This window comes from Asterias amurensis, chromosome 6 (assembly GCF_032118995.1).
Source record: "Asterias amurensis chromosome 6, ASM3211899v1".
Lineage (NCBI taxonomy): Eukaryota > Metazoa > Echinodermata > Asteroidea > Forcipulatida > Asteriidae > Asterias > Asterias amurensis.
The window spans coordinates 22,708,404-22,728,197 of record NC_092653.1 but is presented as its reverse complement, the minus strand read 5'-3'; the positions used below and the strand labels follow the sequence as shown (position 1 = coordinate 22,728,197).

General features: G+C 38.5%; 2 protein-coding genes across 3 annotated transcripts; both read left to right on the top strand.

Annotated features, from left to right (window-relative positions):
• Positions 1–4: 4 nt before the first annotated feature.
• Positions 5–10,985, top strand: LOC139939008 (SKA complex subunit 2-like). Of its 2 annotated transcripts, XM_071934714.1 has the most exons (9): positions 5–197; positions 1,608–1,691; positions 2,176–2,355; positions 3,438–3,560; positions 5,707–5,776; positions 6,470–6,573; positions 6,704–6,823; positions 8,021–8,080; positions 9,293–10,985. In XM_071934714.1, exons 1-8 carry the CDS (start codon positions 75–77, stop codon positions 8,078–8,080), a joined length of 864 nt encoding a protein of 287 aa, XP_071790815.1. In that variant the 5' UTR covers positions 5–74; the 3' UTR covers positions 9,293–10,985. The 2 variants fall into 2 exon arrangements, with proteins under 2 accessions (XP_071790815.1, XP_071790816.1); XM_071934715.1 differs by having other exon boundaries at positions 1,593–1,691; positions 8,021–10,985.
• A 3,465-nt stretch (positions 10,986–14,450) lies between these two features.
• LOC139938721 (allatostatin-A receptor-like) lies at positions 14,451–17,033 on the top strand. Its single transcript, XM_071934338.1, has 2 exons — positions 14,451–15,148; positions 16,687–17,033. Exons 1-2 carry the CDS (start codon positions 14,452–14,454, stop codon positions 17,031–17,033), a joined length of 1,044 nt encoding a protein of 347 aa, XP_071790439.1. The 5' UTR covers position 14,451.
• Positions 17,034–19,794: the final 2,761 nt, after the last annotated feature.

Below are 19,794 nucleotides of genomic sequence, written 5' to 3'. Positions count from 1 at the left end.
CCGCTAAATTTCAGACGGCGTAATTGTAAAACTAAAAGGACACAAAATTAGTTGATATTTGGGGACTTGATTGAATGAATTTGACACTTGAAAGAATGGACAAAATTAGCCATAACCAACAGCCGGGCCAGCTTGACTTTGATACCGACAAACTTGGCCGTGACATGGAGAACACAGTGGACAAAGTGGAAGTGTTGGTAAGTCCAATTCAGTTTCAAGTTTGTGAAAAATTACAAAATACAAGCTTACAATGTTACATGTATCGTAGGAGGTCCTGTTTTCGAGGTGTCCCTAATATCGTGGCAAATCTTTTACCTCTCTGTGCGTGATGTAAACAGTCCCAAGATAAAAATTGTGTGGTTTTATTCGCCAAGCAAAGAGTCTCCTCTTCTTTGACCAAAACTTAGAAACACGTAAGGCTCCACTGGTCATTTGCACTTGTAAATGCAAAAAGTTTGGTATTTAAGGCATTTCTACAAGGTACACAAAATATGTCATAATGTTGAGGGCATATAAAAATATTTGCCCACCGAAAAAGTTTCATCAAACGCTATTTCAATTCACAATTCATGATGATCAAAATCATGTGACTGAATGTTTTGCTGAGCATTCTTAAAAAAAAATACCGAGGCTTTAAGAAGACTGTGCCTTATATCATTTTCTAATATTTTTGGAGATTTTTATTTTGTCACCCTCGTATCAATACTATTATTTATATTAAAATTTAAACATCAGCTGGTTGATTCAATTATCACTGTTTATTTATACGCTTTATTATAAATATTAAGAAAAAAAATAGAAAAAAAATAAATAGAAATCAGATTTTGAAGCCAGTAATTATTCACACTTTTTATATTTTTTTTATTTTTTTGCAAGTTACCATGGTAATTTTAAAAATTTAATAAAAAAATATTTTGAATAAAATGAAGGCAACTGCTGGCTATACAGTCATACACAGAGTCTCAAAGAACACTTGTAGTCACTGCAGATGTTTCTTCCATGTATGGCTTCACCGGGAAACCATACTTTCTCATTTGCCGTGAAAACAGGAAAAACTCAAAACAAATGGGGCCAGTTGAAGTCATCCAAGATCGGTGTGTGGTGTGAACATTTCAATGTCCATCAAGTTTTAATACATGTTTGCATACTTCGTATTAACAAATGAAGATAATTAGGGCATCGGTTGATATATGGCATCAGTATTTTTTTCCCAATTCAAAGAAAAAGGCATAATAGCGTGATAACTGGTAAGCAGAGGATACAAAGTACAAATACAAAACCATACAATCAATCCATCAATTCACACCCCCACCCCCATTTTAGTTTAATTTTAATTATATATAGGCCTTTACTTGGCTTTTATTCTTCTCTCTTTTTTCCTGGATGTATATATGTGGTAACCCTTCTTCTCAGGTGAGAAAAAAAAACAGTGGTTTTGGAGTTATTAATTAAGGCTAAGCTAAGCCTAACCCTAAGGGCGGATAAAATTATCCCAACTATTGTTCATCATACTGTTATTTTTAGATGATTTGAACTTTGAAGCTACATTTTAATGCGTTTGTTACAACTTTACATATCATTAAATTGCACAGTGTATTTCTATATAGTTCCGCAAGGCAGAGTCTGATTTGGAGTACATGTCCAGAAAATTGGAGGATGAGTTCCGAGAACAACTTGGATCAAACAATCAGGTATTTATGGTTACATTAAAAAAAAAGAACAGGATTGGTTCAGTAGTTAGCTGAGGACAAACAAACTGAAAATGAAGACACACTGAAAATAAAATATATTTTGAGTGAAGACAGAATTAAAGATTAACCCAGCCAGAGAGGGATTTGAACCTGCCATATCCTGATTTATATTCTGGTGTTCTACAAACTAAGCAACACATACAGTTGTATAAATACATTTAACTAGTCCATAATTACTTTCCATAAGGCTCAAATTGTACAGTCGCCCACCGGTTTGAGGCCATTGATTTCAGTGTTGAGCCAGTAAACTCAAGACAGGACAAGTTTGATGGTCTTGTTTTTTTTTAATTCCACATCTTTATCTCAAAAGAATATTTGTAAATAATTGAGTTTGAGTCTAACAATTATCGTTCAATCCTGCTGAAAATAATTAACAGTTCAAACAACACAGGAAACCATGAAACTATGTCATATTTTTCAACAGCTCAATCCCTGTGAGATGATGCAAAGACTCCAGCGAGTTAAGAAAGAATATAATAGTCTGGTGCAGGATGCAGAGGGCATTAAAGCAATGCAATCTGAGATGGCAACGTACTTCAAGACACAATTACAGACGGCCTGCACAGCCATCAAAGCTCTTCAAGAAAATGCACCACAAGCTCAGGTAAGGGTAGAAAGCCAAACAAAAATGTATAACAGTATAATTATTCTGAAAATGAATTGATAACTTTGTTAAAGACTTGCACAAAAATTCCCAAATCCTGCTATACCTATATCAATGGACACTGCATGGGCAAATTTGAGCCAACAACTTCCTGATTAACATGCCGGTGTCATAGGGAAATCTGGCCCCCGTGTTCCCCATATGGGAAATTAACACAGCCTTAAAGGCAGTGGACACTATTGGTAATTGTCAAAGACTAGCCTTCACTGTTGGTGTATCATTCTCAACATATGCATAAAATAACAAACCTGTAAAAATTTGAGCTCATCGGTCATCGAACTTTCAAGATAATAATGAAAGAAAAAAAACACCCTTGTTACACAAAGTTTTGTGCGTTTAGTTGGTTGATTTCGAGACCTCAAGTTCTTAATCTGAGGTCTCAAAATCAAATTCTTGGAAATTTAATTCTTTCTCGAAAACTAAGGGACTTCAGCCTCTCCCCATTACTCGAAAGGTTTTATGTTAATAATTATTTTGAGCGATTACCAATAGTGTCCACTGCCTTTAAGGAGGATGATTCAGAAGAGGGTGCTATCAGAAGATGTCTGTGCACAGCTCACTGCATTGGGGACTGAATCTCCAGGGAAACAGACTCTCCTGCCACAACGACACTCTGAGCTACCTACGTAAGTTGTCGTAAACTTGGGTGTGATACCAAGCTACACAGCAGTAATCCCACTCTATAGTAATTTCTTTTTGGTCAACCCCAAATTTTGTATGTCTCATTTAATCCAAATCATAATTTTTTTGTTAAATAGTAGTTTTTACAATGCAAAGTGTGAAGAGAGGGAAATTCCTTCCAGCTATGAATAAACAATACCATTAGATTTCAGACAGCAGTGATCAGGAATCGGCCGTTGATGCTGTAGGGAGCCCGCCAACATAGAGCAAGATAGCTCAGTTGGTAAAGCGTTGACACATTGATCCAGAGGTCGTTGGTTTAAATCTCGCTGTAGTCAATTTGTTTTTGTTTAACCCCTAAACTTGTGTACCAATATAAAGTCTAAAATATTTGACATTAGATTTCAGACAGCAGTGAGCAGGAAGCGGCGGTTGAGGCAGTTCTTGGGTTAAGGAGTACCAGTGAGCAGGGAGACCACAATGACACAAGCGGGAAACAAGAGACACGTCACAGCTCAGAACAGGTAAGAAGAATTTCAATCCTCAAATGCTCAAGAGTCCATTTGGGACATTATAATAAAACCCTGCCATTTGACCCATGGGGGTTGGATGGCTGAGCGGTGAAGAGCACCAAACTCAAGCTCTGGTGTATCTGATCAGCAGAGTATGGTTTGGAGTCCCACTTAAGTCCTTAAAGACACTGGACACCTTTGTTAATTGTCAAAAAGACCAGTCTTCTCACTTGATATATCTCAATGCACAAAATAACGAACCTGTGAAACTTTGAACTCAATTGTCACACGAAGTTGAGTGCTTTCAGATGCTTGATTTTGAGACCTCAAATTCTAAATCTGAGGTCTCAAAATTAAATTTGTGAAAAAGTACAATGTACTTCTTTCTCCAAAAGAAAAGGGAGCCGTTTCTCACAATGTTTTATACTTTCCAACAGCTCTCCATTGCTTGTTACCAAGTAAGTTTCTATGCTAACAGTGATTACCAGTAGTGTCCAGTGTCCTTAAGCAATTTACTTAACCATTGCTTCGCCCTTCGTACAGGACGTAAAGCGGTAGGTTCCGTGTGTTGTTATATCAATGCATGTTAAAGGGAAGGTACACGTTTGGTAATTACTCAAAACAAATATTAACTTAAAAACTGACTTGGTAACGAGCATTGGAGAGCTGTTGATAGCATAAAACATTGTGGGAAACGATTCCCTCTAAAGTAATGTAGTTTTTGAGAAAGAGGTTATTTCTCACTAAAATAATAAAAGACTTCTAGCTAGAAGTCTTTTACTCCTATCTGAAAGCACACAAATTCGTCCAACAAGGGTGTTTTTTCTTCCATCATTTTCTCACAACTTCGATGACCGATTAAGCCCAAATTTTCACAGGCTTGTTATTTTATGCTTATGATGGGATACACCAAGTGAGAAGACTAGTCTTTGAAACAAACGTGTACAGTGCCTTTAAAGACCCCAGTACACACTTAAAGGAACACGTTGCCTTGGATCGGACGAGTTGGTCAAAACAAAAGCGTTTGTAACCGTTTTTTATAAAATGCATATGGTTGGAAAGATGTTTTAAAAGTAGAATACAATGATCCACACAAGTTTGCCTCGAAATTGCGTGGTTTTCCTTCTACTGTGCGAACTAACATGGTCGGCCATTTATGGGGGTCAAAATTTTGACCCCCATAAATGGCCGACGTGTTAGTCGACGAGGTAAAAGGAAAACCACGCAATTTCGAGGCATGTTTGTGTGGATCATTGTATTCTACTTTTACAACATCTTTCTACCCATATGCATTTTATAAAAAACGGTTACAAACGCTTTTCAAAGACCAACTCGACCGATCCAAGGCAACGTGTTCCTTTAACGCAAAGAGAGGGTTCGTCCTGGTGTCTGGCAGTGCAACTATCTTCAATCATGAAGGCTGCACTAGAAAGGAAGAACTGGCATTCTTTATTTCAATACACTATAAACTAACAATCCCACAGTCTTCCAGATGGTCTAAAGAATGTATTTCCAGGGAGAGACCCATGATTATTTGCACTAGTGCGGATGGGACGTAAAGCAGTTGGTCCCATGTGTTGTGTAACGCATGTAAAAGAACCCAGTGCACTTATCGAAAAGAGAAGGGGTTCGTCCCGGTGTTCCTGGCTGTGGCTGCTGTATGCGCCGTAGAACCTTGTAAACCCTTATAAGGTGCTAAATAATTGGGTCTCAGAATTCATCACTGCAATAACCTATCTTTCTGAAAGTTTGTATATATACTCAGCGCCTTGAGTACCTTGTTTGGTAGATTTGGCGCTATATAAGACTTTGATGTGTAATACAATAGTATTACCACATGACTGCTTAAGGCTTGTTTGTGTATGAAATGCAGAATTCCAGCTGGAGACAGTGGACCAGTCTATGTTGCAAAAACTCCAGTGGGTAAACAACCTTGCCCTGGCCACTCAAACTTCCAGTAATTTTCTAAGAAGTCAAGGACAATGGGTTTTTTACTAAATTCACACACAGAGATATTTAAAACAAGTTCTTAATAGTCCAGTTTCTAACTGGTGGTGTAATGCACTGAGGGAAAGGCAAAATTACAGGATTGGTAGTTATCGAATCAATAAAATAACTTTATCTCCCTTTTTTTTTCCCTTCTTTTTTTTCTTTGAAGGAATCTTCTGGAAGAGAACAAAGAACCTCTCACTGCACCGTCCAAGAACCAACCCACATAACCCAAGCTGGTAAGGGAAACTCAAGTCTAATGATTTTTAAAACCCAAATCCAGGGCTCAAACTTAAAGACACCGGACACTATTGGTAATTGTCAAAGACCAGTCTTCTCACTTGGTGTATCTCAACCATGTCAACATGTGCATAAAATAACAAACCTGTGAAAATTTGAGCTCAATCGGTCGTTGAAGTTGCAAGATAATAATGAAAGAAAAAACACCCTTGTCACACGAAGTTGGGTGCTTTAAAATGCTCTGTTTCGAATTCTAACCTCAAATTCTAAATCTGAGGTCTCAAAGTCAAATTTGTGGAAAATTACTTCCTTCTCGTAAAATACGTTACTTCCGAGGGAGCTGTTTCTCACAATGTTTATACTATCAACCTCTCCCCATTATTCGTTACCAAGTAAGGTTTTATGATAATAATTATTTTTAGTAATTACCAATAGTGTCCACTGCCTTTAACACTGGACCTCAGGCTCAAAGCCACTACTAAAAGCATTGGGCAATTAAAAATCATGACCTTACAAGCCCGATGGTCTGTTGTTTTTCAATTGACTAGTAACGGTATTACGGTAATACCCCATTGTGTAAATTTTTCTTTGTAAATCACAAATGAAACTATGTGCATGTAACTTTTATTTAAGTACATGAAATGTATTGTTTTCAAAATGTTTTTAAGTTTATTTTTCTTACCTTTTCGCAGAAAAGAGAGCTAGAAATTCTGGTTTTACAGAAATTTCAGAGGATGAATTTGAGTCAGTATCTCCACTCGTGAAAGGAAGAGTTAAACTAACGGATGTAAATACAGTGAGTATTCAGAATAAAGTTCAAGGCTGCTAGTTTATGGCAATAACAAGTAATTTTCTTCAATTTGCCTGAAGAAGTCTGAAAATAGTTTTAGATTTGATAAAACTTGACATTGTGCTTGTGTTTCCAGGTTTACAGAAGTCTGTTTGAGCATTTCAAAACCCAGAGAAACAAAGAACCTCTTACAATCCAAGAAATGACCAAGAAGGGTTTGAGAATCACAGGGGCAACAGGAGAAGCAAAGCTAAAGGTGAGAAACTGTTCTTTATGGTTCTTATACTCACCGGACCACTGTCTTTAAAAGAAAGGTACACGTTTGGTAATTGTCAAAGACCAGTCTTCTCACTTGGTGTATAATCCAATTATAACCATAAAATCAAATTTGGGCTCAATTGGTCTTCGAAGTTGCGAGAAAATGATGAAAGAAAAAACGCCCTTGTTGGACGTTTTTGTGTGCTTTCAGATAAGAATAAAAGACTTCTAGCTAGATGTCTTATTATTTTAGTGAGAAATTAAATCTTTCTCAAAAACTAAGTTACTTCAGAGGGAGTCGTTTCCCACAATGTTTTATACTATCATCAGCTCTCCAATGCTAGTTACCAAGTCGGTTTTTAAGCTATATTTGTTTTGAGTAATTACCAAACGTGTACCTTCCCTCTAAGAGAAAGCAAAGTTAATGCCCTTTTCTTAGTCTTTCTCTGTTAAGATGCTTTTAAGTTAAACCTTGTAATCCTTATACAATAATTTTGTACATTCCATATGTATTTTGTAAATGATTCATTTTCTTTAAAAATAATTAGTCTTCAGGAACGGTACATAAATAGGCCACTTGCTGACATATGGCTGGATTCCCTACGTGACGTCACATGTGTTTAATACATGATATATAATCATGAGTGAATTTGACAACAGAAGGAACACATTTTTGTCATTCCTTTAGCAGACCCTGTCCCATAACAATTGTTCTCTGAAATCGCTCATGGATGTATTAAGTAGTGACAACGTCACGTAGGGAATCCAGCCACATGTCAGCAAGTGACCTAGTTATGTGGACGTTCCTGAAGAGCTTATTCCATAGGGCAGGTGCAGGTTGGCGAAAGCCATAGAGTTATATACTGTATAAGAAATAGAGGGCGCACTGGCCTATATACGCGCCCCGGCATGCACGCAGGCGGCCGTTTTCTAAGTTGACAAAACTGGCATCCCACATGTGTGTGTTTGTGCGGCCGTTTTGTAAGTTGAACAAAACAGCATCGCGTAGCGTTTAATAAACACAAACTCCAACGTGTGTTTCATATTCAACGCGTGTACAGAATGGCGCGCACGTGTCTCCTTGCGGTCCCGTCACGTTTGTGCACGGAGCATCACCCGTGCGCACTCTAGTTCTTATATATAACGAAAGCACTGTCTCCAATTCTCTAAAACGACTTTTTCCTTTCCTCCGAAGGTGATGAGAGCACTCAAGATTGTACACATCGCAAAGAGCGGAGCCGTGAAGTTACTCTGAGTAAGTTTGCCACTTTGCCAAGGATCTTTTCACCAATTACTTTCATCATTACTTGATTGATGAGGCCATGTATGTGTCTTCAGGACATATATTGTGTTGTTTGGGCACCAGTCTACAATTATATTGTGTCATTTGATTGGTCGAGCGTCTACAATCAACTGTTATATTGTGTCATTTGATCGGCCCAGCGTCTACATTCTACAGTAAATTACACATTGTGTCATTTCATTGGTGGGCGCGCGTTTGCAGTCTGCACGAACATTGAACAATGTGTCATTTGATCGGCCCAGTGTCTACAGTCTACAATAAAACAATTTTTTTTTCATTTGATCGGCATAGCATCTACTGTCTACAAGGTGCTTCAAAATTATAAGATGTTTTATAAACAAATTCTACATTGACATTTAAATACAAGCTATCAGTTAAGACAACAGTCAACTAGCAACAGTAACTGTGTTATGTGAGCAGTATAACGCAGTGTTGTGGACTCTGAAAGCTGAGTCCTTTACATGAAAGCTCCTCAAGAAGAATGTGTTAGTTTTGCCTCAAAAACTCGTAAAGTATATATTCTTTTCCATGAGTGAGTATGTTTACATTGAATTACTTTGGTCGTTAAACTTAATGAGAGAGCAGTTAATCTGCCTGGGGCAGTCAGCAGCCAATCCAATCAAGTCCAGTGTTAAGGAAAGGAATTACATGGAGATAACCGGTGTGAGTTGCTAGACGAAAAGGATGTTAGGCCTACTTCATTAATGGAGCAATCCTGTAATGCATTGGCATGTGTTCAGCTCCCAGTAAGACTTTTGTGTCCTTGGGCAAGACTCATTACTTCTCATCGTGAATAATCAGCAACATATGAGCCCATTTTTAGCCGGTGCTGCAAACTCCAAAGGAGTATTTGACTCATGCTGCTTACCTGCCACACCTCTTAGCATACTGCACCTGAGGAGTCATGCTTTCTTTTATTTTTAATTTTTTTCTAAATAATAAAACAGTTTGTTAAGGATTTTTTCACTGCTAGCGCATAATATCTCAAAAATCCCAATATGCTGTTCTTATTCTAACTCGTTAATTACTTTTTTTTCTACCGTAACACAATTTGTATTAATATTCAAATACCCTCCATCATTTTCATTTTTTTTTTCCATCAACCACCCCAAACCTCGTCTTGCCTCTTACTATTAAAGCCTTTTATTTAAACTTGTTTCCCAGCATGCCTCTCCAACCACAAATCACCTTTTCTGACCAGTTCATCAAACAAGTTTTCTACATCAACGTTAATTATCATCTAGACCACCGCCAAAAAATTTAACGAATTAACTACATCCTCCAAAAACATAACTATGAGTCAGCCAGAATGCACCGTCTTCTAGATTGTCGTACCTTTTGTCGTCACAGATGTTATTTTTGTGTGAAGTAAATTAATTCACATCATATTAGTCAATCCTTTGTAAATCCAGTCCATCCATCCAGGTTTTTAAAACCGTTTTCTGGTTAGGAGTATTTGACTTGGGCTGCTTACTCCATAGGAGTAAAGGATGTTTCAGAAACGCCCAAGATATAACACTCTTTAATACTATTAAGTCTAAAAGCACCTAAAAGTAATGGTTAGTGTTAATTTGGTAATTATAAGAATAATGTTCGAAGCCACACAATTAAACCTATACCATTTCAAGTTGACCATGTGACATGTATGTGACATGTCTGTAAATGTAAGTACAATGTTTAAATGTAACCATAGAGTTGTGCATGGAGTATTTTGTCCTGCTGGTTTGTGACTGAAAAGGTAACCCTTCTACTGTTTGTACAGTGTTTAAGTAAGTTGTTCAACCGTTTGAAACCATTCAATTTCAACCATTTGAAACCATTCAAGTGTACACGTTGTGCATGGTTACACAACTGTGCCCAGACTTATAAATATGTAAATGTTTGTACTAAGTAGATACATTCTCCTTGTGATTGCAATTGTAGGATGGCATACATGTAGTTAGTATTTAAACGCATAAATAGACAACTGGAATATTTATCAGGTACATGAATTGCTATGGCAAATGTGCACGTGGTCAGAACTACCTGAACAATAGACCTTTTCGCAAATACTGGGGCGCGCGCGTAAAGCTTGGAATTAGGTGCATTGTGGTCTTGCTGGTAGCAAAATTTGATTCATATCTATCCCACAATGCACCTCATTCAACAGTCTGCGCTTGCGCATTGGTATTTGCGATAAGGTCTATGGAAATTAACTTGCCATGTCTGCTGCCACCTAGCGTTGTAAAGTATCTCATTGCTGATCATGTTATAAATTCAAGTTCTGTTGGTTAAGTCACCAGAGTGTGGGTTCGAATCCCGCTCGATACACTTGTGTGAGCAAGATACTTTACTATAATTGCTTCTCTTCACCAAGGGGTATAAATGGAGACCTGCGAGGGTAGGGGTTGATATTGTGAACGAAAAAGCCTTCGGACGCCCACGTCAGCTCGGGGCTGTATACTCCCCAGGGAGCTGAGAAAGATTAAAGGGATGTTACTGGCCCAATGACCAGGGCACTAATGTAAAGCGCATAGATGATTGTGAAATGCCTTAAGAACTGGTAATTATTATTAAAAATTTATTGAAATAAAGTTTCAATTAAGATGATTATAAATATACAGAATTAAAAACAATAGTCTTCTGCGTTTGTAAATCATAAAAATAACATTTGTACATATTCGTAAAACAATCGTGTTTTTCTTTTGTATTGATTGCAGTTTGTACCAAATCTTTCCTCTTCTCAAAACCGATCTTCATATTTCTTCCAGTAAAAGAAAGCACGAATGCTTTTAATTGAAATCAAAAACAGGTCAACCTTGTTGGTTTCATTTTATGGCTCTGTTCCAAAAATAAAAACGTAGAAGGAAAAAGCAATTTTAACGGTCATACAAACATTTATTTTGTCGTGATTTCATTAAATCTAAAAACTTGGTTACAGTTTTGGAATTTCTGCCCTAGAAAGCAATTTTGATATTTGTTGTTTGTTCGGGAAATGAAATGGAAGGCAAAGTCAAGAAAACGTAGAAGGAAAAAGCAATTTGAACAGCCATACAAACATTCACTTGACAACCCTCCCTGTATGTCTTTTGTCATGATTTATAAAAAACTTGATAACAGTTTATGCCCCGGGAAATAAACAAAAGGTAAAATCAAGGTGATGTTCAGAATAAATTAATACATCAAGTGTACATATTATGAAAAAGAAATGTTAACATGTCGAACAGACGTTTTTCTTGCGGGAAACTCATAAGGTCGACGCTTAGTAATATTGTCATCGAAGACAGGCACTGGGTACTACATGTATTTGTAATTACTCAAAACAAGTTTACATACAAACTGACTTGGTAACGATAGTATAACACATTGTGAGAAACGGCTCCCTCTGAAGTGACGTAGGTTTTTTTTCTTCATTAAAAAGTCTTTCCTGACTCAAATATTTAAAAACGTCATGCCTGAAACCATTTATCATGCATCTGAAAGCACGCAACTTGCAATAAGGGCGGTTTCTCTTTCATTATTGAAACTTATGTGACCACGAATTTTCACAGGTTTTTTATACTATGCGTATGTTAGGATACACCTAGTGAGAATACTGTTGACGATTACCAAAAGTGTCCAGTGCCTTAAAAGCTTTGGACACTATTGGTAAATGTCAAAGACCAGCCTTCTCACTTGGTGTATCTTTTAAAAAAAATATAAACAAAATAAAAATAAATTTATACACAAGTAGGAATAGGCTTGTGCTGTGCGATAGACTCGCCTTAGTGGCAGTCAATGGATTTAGTGTTGATGTGTGATTTCAACTACCTGGGATATATCGAAGGTTGCCCGTGCTATTGGTAAAGCGGAGATCGATGCCGGAAAACGTGTGTGTTAAATGAGAAAGCACCCTTCAAGGTTAATCTGTTATTTTTCTGCTCTTCACATTGCGATGGTGATCCATGATGTAGTTCAGGGTTATAAATGACACATGTTAGAGCGTAGAGTCGAGGAATTTAATTGAGGAAATTTTGTTCAAAATGCAACAGCAGAAAGCTAATGGCCTGACGTTGAACCAAGCAAGGCTAATCGATTGGTTGAGATGTAGAATAAAAAGTCATTTCAACAGCTTTATTCCACATACTGCCTCTCTTTGGAACTCCTTGCCTAGTGGACGTTTCCCCATCCTACAATCTGGACTGTTTTAAGAGGAATATCAATTCCTGCCTTCAGCTCCAGAGTTATTTTCATGTTAAACTAATTTTTTATTGTAGCCCCTTACCTAGAGTGGCTTTTAGCCTTGTTTGTGGCAAACTTGCATTAAACAAAAACAAAAAAACAAAACAGCAACGCACAACTTTGAATTGTAAAACCATGCCAGGAATGGAGTGATTATAGGAAGATTTAAGTAGTGTGTCCCCTTCTTCTGTCCCCTTCTTCTGCCCCCTTCTCACTCGACCAATCCAATATGCGGATGCCATGACAATAGGTCCTACTGATACACTTAAAGCAATAGTTAAATGCCAAAACCATTCAATTTATTCACGCAGTGCATATATAGTGGCATTGAATGGAAAATAACAAAATCAAAATGTCAATTAAACAAATGGACAGGGACTGAAATATGAAGTTGGGATTTTGAACTGGACGCGCTTGGATCATTAGATCACATTTCCCCTTGCATGTAACTACGTCATCCGGCAACCGTTAGGTTTTCAAGGTCCTGTGCACGATTCTCGCTATTCCCCATAGCGCCGCCTCTTGTAGTATAAAACCCGCACACAGTTTTTTTTTTATAAATGTTTGTTCCTTCATTGCCTACGCCAAGCACCACATTTTTTGTATAACTGCTATACTATTATTAATTTTTTTAATAATACATTTTATATAATCTCTTGAATATCTGCATATCCGTAAATACTCAACTCGTGATTTTACAGGAAAAAACCATTAATGCCTTTGTGACAAGCTTGTTAAATTGTTGTAACAAAATTTGTTAGCTTGCCTGACACAACCCAGATTAACAAACTGCAAATGGTTCAGCATGATTATGCTATATACTGATCTGTAACTGGTCTGTAGACTGATCTGTAACTGGTCTGTAGACTGATCTGTTACTGGTCTGTAGACTGATCTGTAACTGGTCTGTAGACTGATCTGTAACTGGTCTGTAGACTGATCTGTTACTGGTCTGTAGACTGATCTGTAACACTGGTTACCAGTTTGACAAAGAATAGCATTTGAAGGCAAAGTATACTTTTTTTACCGTTCTATTGTTTTAATCCTATATAAACGTAATTGTATTCAATAAAATTAATCTGTGAAAATTTCATTTAAAAGTTGCGTTTTTGAGATATCGCCGAAGCAATTAAAATGTCAACGTTACTGCGGTAACGCTCCTCATATGCAACATTTTCGGGATAAAAACTGATATATTTTTCTCAGTGAAATGTTTCTCAAAATGCATTATACCATCCAAAGCTGCCGTACTTTGTACCACGTAAGTTTATATTGCCTTTACTTTTCAGAGTCTGTACCAAACGTAGGACTATACAGACCTTTGAAATGTTCCCCAAACACCACATGTTTGGTATGACTGCGTACTTGTTTCTTCTTGTACATGAGTGCATAATATCCATCCGCACAATTTGATCGCAACATGACATTGTAGAGCGTAAACACAGTTGACCTATTTTTGAACATATAAGTGTAGCTGTAATGTCATCATCAGTCAGAGATAGTAGTTACATCCCTCTTTATATAATACTATGAAGTTCGGCTCACAGAACGCTGCACATGCATTGCCACTAAAAGTCGTGTTGGAAACTGTTTGATAAGAACTATGCTGCAAGCATTTCCCTAATGGTCATGCTCTATCAAGTGGAAGTAATTCTAACAGGATTTTTGTGCCTATAAATAAAAAGATTTTTTTTCGGAAATTTGATGTAGGAGAAGAATAGCTACTACATCTCCAGACAAACTCGGACAATCGTACTCGCAGATATTGGTTGTTGTGCCCAATTTCGCCATCGTTATAACTCGCAGACTCGTGGTTCCAGGTTCATTTGAAATATGGTGTTAGACTTGTGCCTAATATCGTCATCGTTACAACTCGGACTATCGTGGTTCCAGGTTCATTTGAGCTTGTGCCCTGTTTAAATCATCATTGCAACTCGCAGTAGTGTGGTTCCGGGTTCAATTGAACGGTGGTTTTGATCTTGTGCCCATTTTCGTCATCGTTGCAACTCGCAGTATCGTGTTTCTATATAGGTTAATTTTGAAGGTGGTGTTGAGCTTGTGCCCAATTTTATCATCATTGCAGCTCGCAGTAGCGTGGTTTTTATGGTTTTGAAGTCCGAACTATGGATGAGAATAACTATACCACTTCGGTGACTGAACCTGACGCAACGTCGAACACCGGATGGTCCGTTGGTGGTATCGAACACAGCGTGCCGGTCCGTACCGCCTACGCGCTCATCTGCACGGTAGGGATTATCGGTAACGTGATGGTCTGCATCGTTCTGACACGAGTCCGAGCGCTTCGCAACAAAACCAGCAACCTCTTGGTTCACCTCTCCGTGGTGGACATCATGGTCTGCATAATGGCTCTACCCGTTAACCTCTTTCCCACCCCACCACCCATGCACGGTCCATTCGGCGATTTCCTCTGCCGGTTCTACGTGAGCAAGTACATGCAATGGGTTTGCATGCATGCCTCGGAAGGGAGCCTTGTTTTAGTCAACCTCGAGCGCTTCGTAGCTATTGTCTACCCCCTCAAGTACAAGTCCTACTTCACTTCAAAGAAGATTGGCATTATCATCTTCTGCATATGGGTAGAGGCATTTGGCTCGCTCTCCTATTTCTTCGCCGTGTTCTCTTTGGTGCCAGAAACTGGTTGCACGTATCACGGCTGGCCTACCTTCGGGTCGCAGGTCTTCATGGGGGTGTACCCGTATCTCATGCACTATGTTGGACCACTGGTAGTCATGTTTGCTGTTCAGTGGAAAATGATCTCGTCCTTGAAGAAACAAGTTGAGAAAATCACCCAGCAGCATACAGGTAAGGTTTTTTTTCGAACAGGCCCCTATTGTTAAGGGAAATTATACTTTTGGTTTTGGAACCGCTTGATTGTTTTAATTCTAATGTAGATGATTGTACATGTATGCAGTAAAATAGTGAGATAATATCGTCACTCTGTTGCGAATCTTATATCCACACAGGTGGAATAATCCCTATTAGGAATTAACAATATGAGAAGCGTTACTGCAGTAACGTTTTTTAGATTCAAGTTTGGGGGCATTAAAACACTGATATCTTTTAAATATACCACATTAGTTCGAAATATGAAATTGCTTTATAACTTTTGAATGCATCTGCAGGCTTCTAACCAAAAAATTTACTTTGCCAATATTTTGAGAGTGATTTCCAAACGTAAACCTTCCCTTTAGTTGTTGTAAGACTATCATTTTGGTATCTTTGGTGAAGACATACGCAAAATTCTCCATAAACAATGTCATCTGGCCAAAATGCCATTTAAACACGAGAACCACTCGCCAAGTGGTCCAGCTGGATAGTTCAATGTCGAAAAGCATCCCAATATGAAATATGGACTAGAAAAGGCTGGTGGACCAGTGAATAGAAAACTAACTGATCCTTGGCCCAGTTTCATGTCTCTGCTTACCGCCGTCTGCGATTACGATCACCATTCTCTGCTGACGTACAAGCGCCGAATTTGTGCGCTAGCTGCGTGTAAGCGTAGAATGCCTACAAGCCAAAACTCCCTGCTTACCCGTTAAATATGCTTGACGTAAGCACATAACTCACTGCTTTCGCAAGCACCGATTCTTTGCTTGCGGTTAGCAGAGCTATGAAATTGAGCCATGTTGATCAGTCACTGAAAAAGTTAAGGACAAACCCTGCTTTAGCGCCCAATTTCATAGCGCCGAACAAGCCATTTGCGTGTTCGTTTTGAATATTGTCCGGTACAATGACGTGCTTGATCACAAGTTACCAATTAAAGTTGGATTCATCACCAGACTATAGAGACAGTTGTTATTTCACTTGATTCGGGCAAGCTTTTGCGTATATCGTAAGAGACGTTAAACACCCATACAAACATTTGAATGAAGGTGTATGGCACAATGTCTGCTCATCGTGGCCCAATTTTATAGAGCTGCTAAGCACAAAAATTTGCTCAGCATGTCATTTTTTGTCTCATTGATAAAAACAGGATTACCAACCAAATTTCCACGTGATTTTCAGGATAAGCAAACAACAGCTGAATATCTGTAACAAGAAATATGCCTCAAATGGTAATTTGGTTGGTAATCCTGTTTTTATCAAGAAAGAAATATCATGCTAAGCAAATTATTTTGTAAGCAGCTCAATGAAATTGGGTCCTGGAATTGCGTTGGGACGTCATTCATTTTCGTGCAATAAGTACCTGACGGTTAGCATGCATTTTCGTGCGCTTGCGGCAACCATCGCTATGAAATCGCACAGTAAGCACAAAATCGGCTTTAAGCAGCTCCATGAAATTTGGTCTAGGTTTTACTCTGAAAAAAATGACATCTCCTTCTAACCTATCTTTTAAACAGATGCAGTAGCAGCCAGGCGTAAACTGTGGCAGGTCCAGGCGTCCCAGGAGCTCCAGCGAACTCTCCTCTTCGTGGTCATCACCTACGCCGTCTGCTGGGGTCCAAACCAGACCATGTTCTTTTGCTTCATGCTCGGCGTCGATGTTGACTTCACCCATCCCTACTACCATTTAGGCGTCATCATGGGAGTCATGAATTCCTGCCTGAATCCCTTCATCTACACCGTCAGAAATAGACCATTTCGCAACGCCCTTAAAGAGGTTGCGTTCTGTAAAATTGGAAGGGTCACACCGGTGGTGCCAGCCGATCCCTCTACAAAGTCTGTAGGCCTGCCTACTGTCGGATAAAATAGTAAATTTCGGACACAACCGAAGCGAGCTGAACTACGGGAATAAGAGTTTAATATGAACAGTAACTTTGCGGTATCAAAGAGCCGTTTTGTTCTCGACGTTTCGTCGAACAGTACTCTGTTCATCTTCAGGAGAAGGCTGGACTGAAGACGACTAGAGTGCACTGTTCGAAACGTCGAGACCACACAAATCATGAAACCAAGAACATTATAAATTCATGAATTGTCACTTCATCGGCTTATTCTAAGCCACGAAGGCCTTGAAAGGCTACTTAGCTTTATTTCTGTTGTGCCCCCTCGTGGTTAGTTGCTGTCTACATGTGTATCATACACGCATATTATGTACATGTACTGTTCCTAAATGTTGTGAGTAATATTTTAAGGCAAATTAAATATCTTCAAACCATGTACATAATATGTTAAATGTGTTATGTTCTATCTCCTACAAAAATAACCCAAACCCCTTATAAGCTTGAGCAAGCCCCCGCCCCGTCGTCAAATGCAACTTTGACCAGTCCCTCTAAGAATATTTATTCTTCATGCACCATTGCACAATAAAACATAATTGCACACGGCGTATCCTTCAGTAAATTCCCCCTGGAGAAAGTGGGTCAGTTTTTTGCAGACACTGTGACGACGATTCTTGAAGGATAAAATCAGTGCCACACACATCTTTATTACAACTCTTAATTAAATTAATTTGTTAGTATTTATTAATTTTTTTATTTATGTTTTCCCTTTGCGCCATGGTGCTACCACCCGAGCTAGCTATGTACAGTTTATGTGGGCTTACGGTAGCACCCTTGTGGGGCATTTAGACAATTAAACAATGGACCCCGTTAGGGATTTCGTTTTTAACCTAAACCCCACAACGGAATTCTCTAGAAAACATTTATACACACAAACCGGATCCGTAAGGTATGCGTGCACACATGCACATGTATACGCAGTGCTTGCATGGTGTGAGGTGTATACTTGGACTCCGTATGCGAACAGTGATACGGGAGTGCGGATGAACTGCGCGCAGTGGTAATATACGGGCGTCGTGCTCATACATTATACAGTAATTTAGGTAACAAGTAAGTTTTTAAATGCTAATAATTGTTTTGAGTATGCCAGTAGTGTCCAATGCCTTTAAGAAAGATTGTGCATTGGACCTGAGAACTCTTTCCGAGTGAAACTGCGACCGCCTTGAGCAAGGTAACGTTTGACTCCTAAAATGGCTGCGCGGTGACGTCAAGGCAAAGTCCCTTGCAGAAAATCGAACGTTTCGTAAATATTAGCATTTTTATAATAAATAATTTGTGAGAGTAACGCTTGCACAAAAGGATACCCTTGTTTTTGCACTGATTTTGCATTTCGCGGTCTGCGCCTAATGTCAAAGTTAATCTTATTTTGTCCGAGTTTATAAGGACCAAGCATTCGATGCCAATGTTTTTTTCATTGAGTGCCATGGCTTGGATTGGCCTTCCCAATTAAAAGGTTCTAAAAGGTGCTAAGAGGTTTGTTATATGCTTCGCTCCCCCATTTTTATCAGGACTTCAAAGTGCTAGTTGCTGAGTGTGTTATTTAAAGAAGGCATTATAATGAGACAAATAAAAGCCCCATTGAGGGTCATTTATTGTTTAGTATACGCCTAATGTTGTTGCCGTAAACAGTGAAGTTCTAATGTTTTGGGTTAGTTTCTTTGTTTCAATCTTTCTGTTTGTTGGGTTGCTTTTTGGTTCAGTTTGTTTGCTTTTGTTGTTATATTTTCATAAAGAAGACATACAACATTATAATGACATATTCCACTCCTTGAATGTAGTATTAGATAAGTTGCGTCTTTTAACTGTCCCCCTTTAAAGGCAGTGGACACTATTGGTAATTACTCAAAATAATTATTAGCATAAAACCTTACTTGGTAACGAGTAATGGGGAGAGGTTGGTAGTATAAAACATTGTGAGAAACGGCTCCCTCTGAAGTGACGTATTTTTCGAGAAAGAAGTAATTGTCCACGAATTTGATTTCGAGACCTCAAGTTTAGAACTTGAGGTCTAGAAATCAAGCATCTGAAAGCACACAACTTCATGTGACAAGGGTGTTTTTTTCTTTCATAGTTATCTCGCAACTCCGACGACCAATCAAGCTCGAATTTTCACAGGTATGTTATTTTATGCATATGTTGGTATACACCAAGTAAGCAGACTGGATTTCGACAATTACCAATAGTGTCCACTGTCTTTAAAGATAATTTTGTTTTCTTTCACTCCTCTTAACCTATTTCTATAAGATGGCCTGATTCCGAAGATTGTACAATTCTGTCTAGTCTTCCTCTATACATGTTCCGTTTTAAATGTCTGCGATTCTTAAAGAACGAAGTCCGAAGGGGAATATCAATTGTCATATTCAATGCAACGGGAGTCGATTGAAGCCCCCGCCAGGTGAATTAAAAGGCTCAGCAGCGCAGCATTAAAATATTTTGTAGAATTTGGTCTGTCGGTGTTATTGAATATTGTCCCGCGAAGTGTTCTGGAGCATTCAGGTTTTCCCTCTTTTGTTAAAGGAGTTGAGACGGATGTTTTAATCACATCGTTTCGAAGCCAAATGGTGTGATAGTTGCTAATAATTTGCCATGGCACGACGAAATAAGCCAGCTTCCAAGACTTCGTTTTGATGGTCGCCTCAAATGTCTATGTTAAAGGGAGGAGGTACACCCTTGGTAATTATTCAAATAAAGTATTGGTATGATCAATTTAGAGCTGTTGATATTTCACAT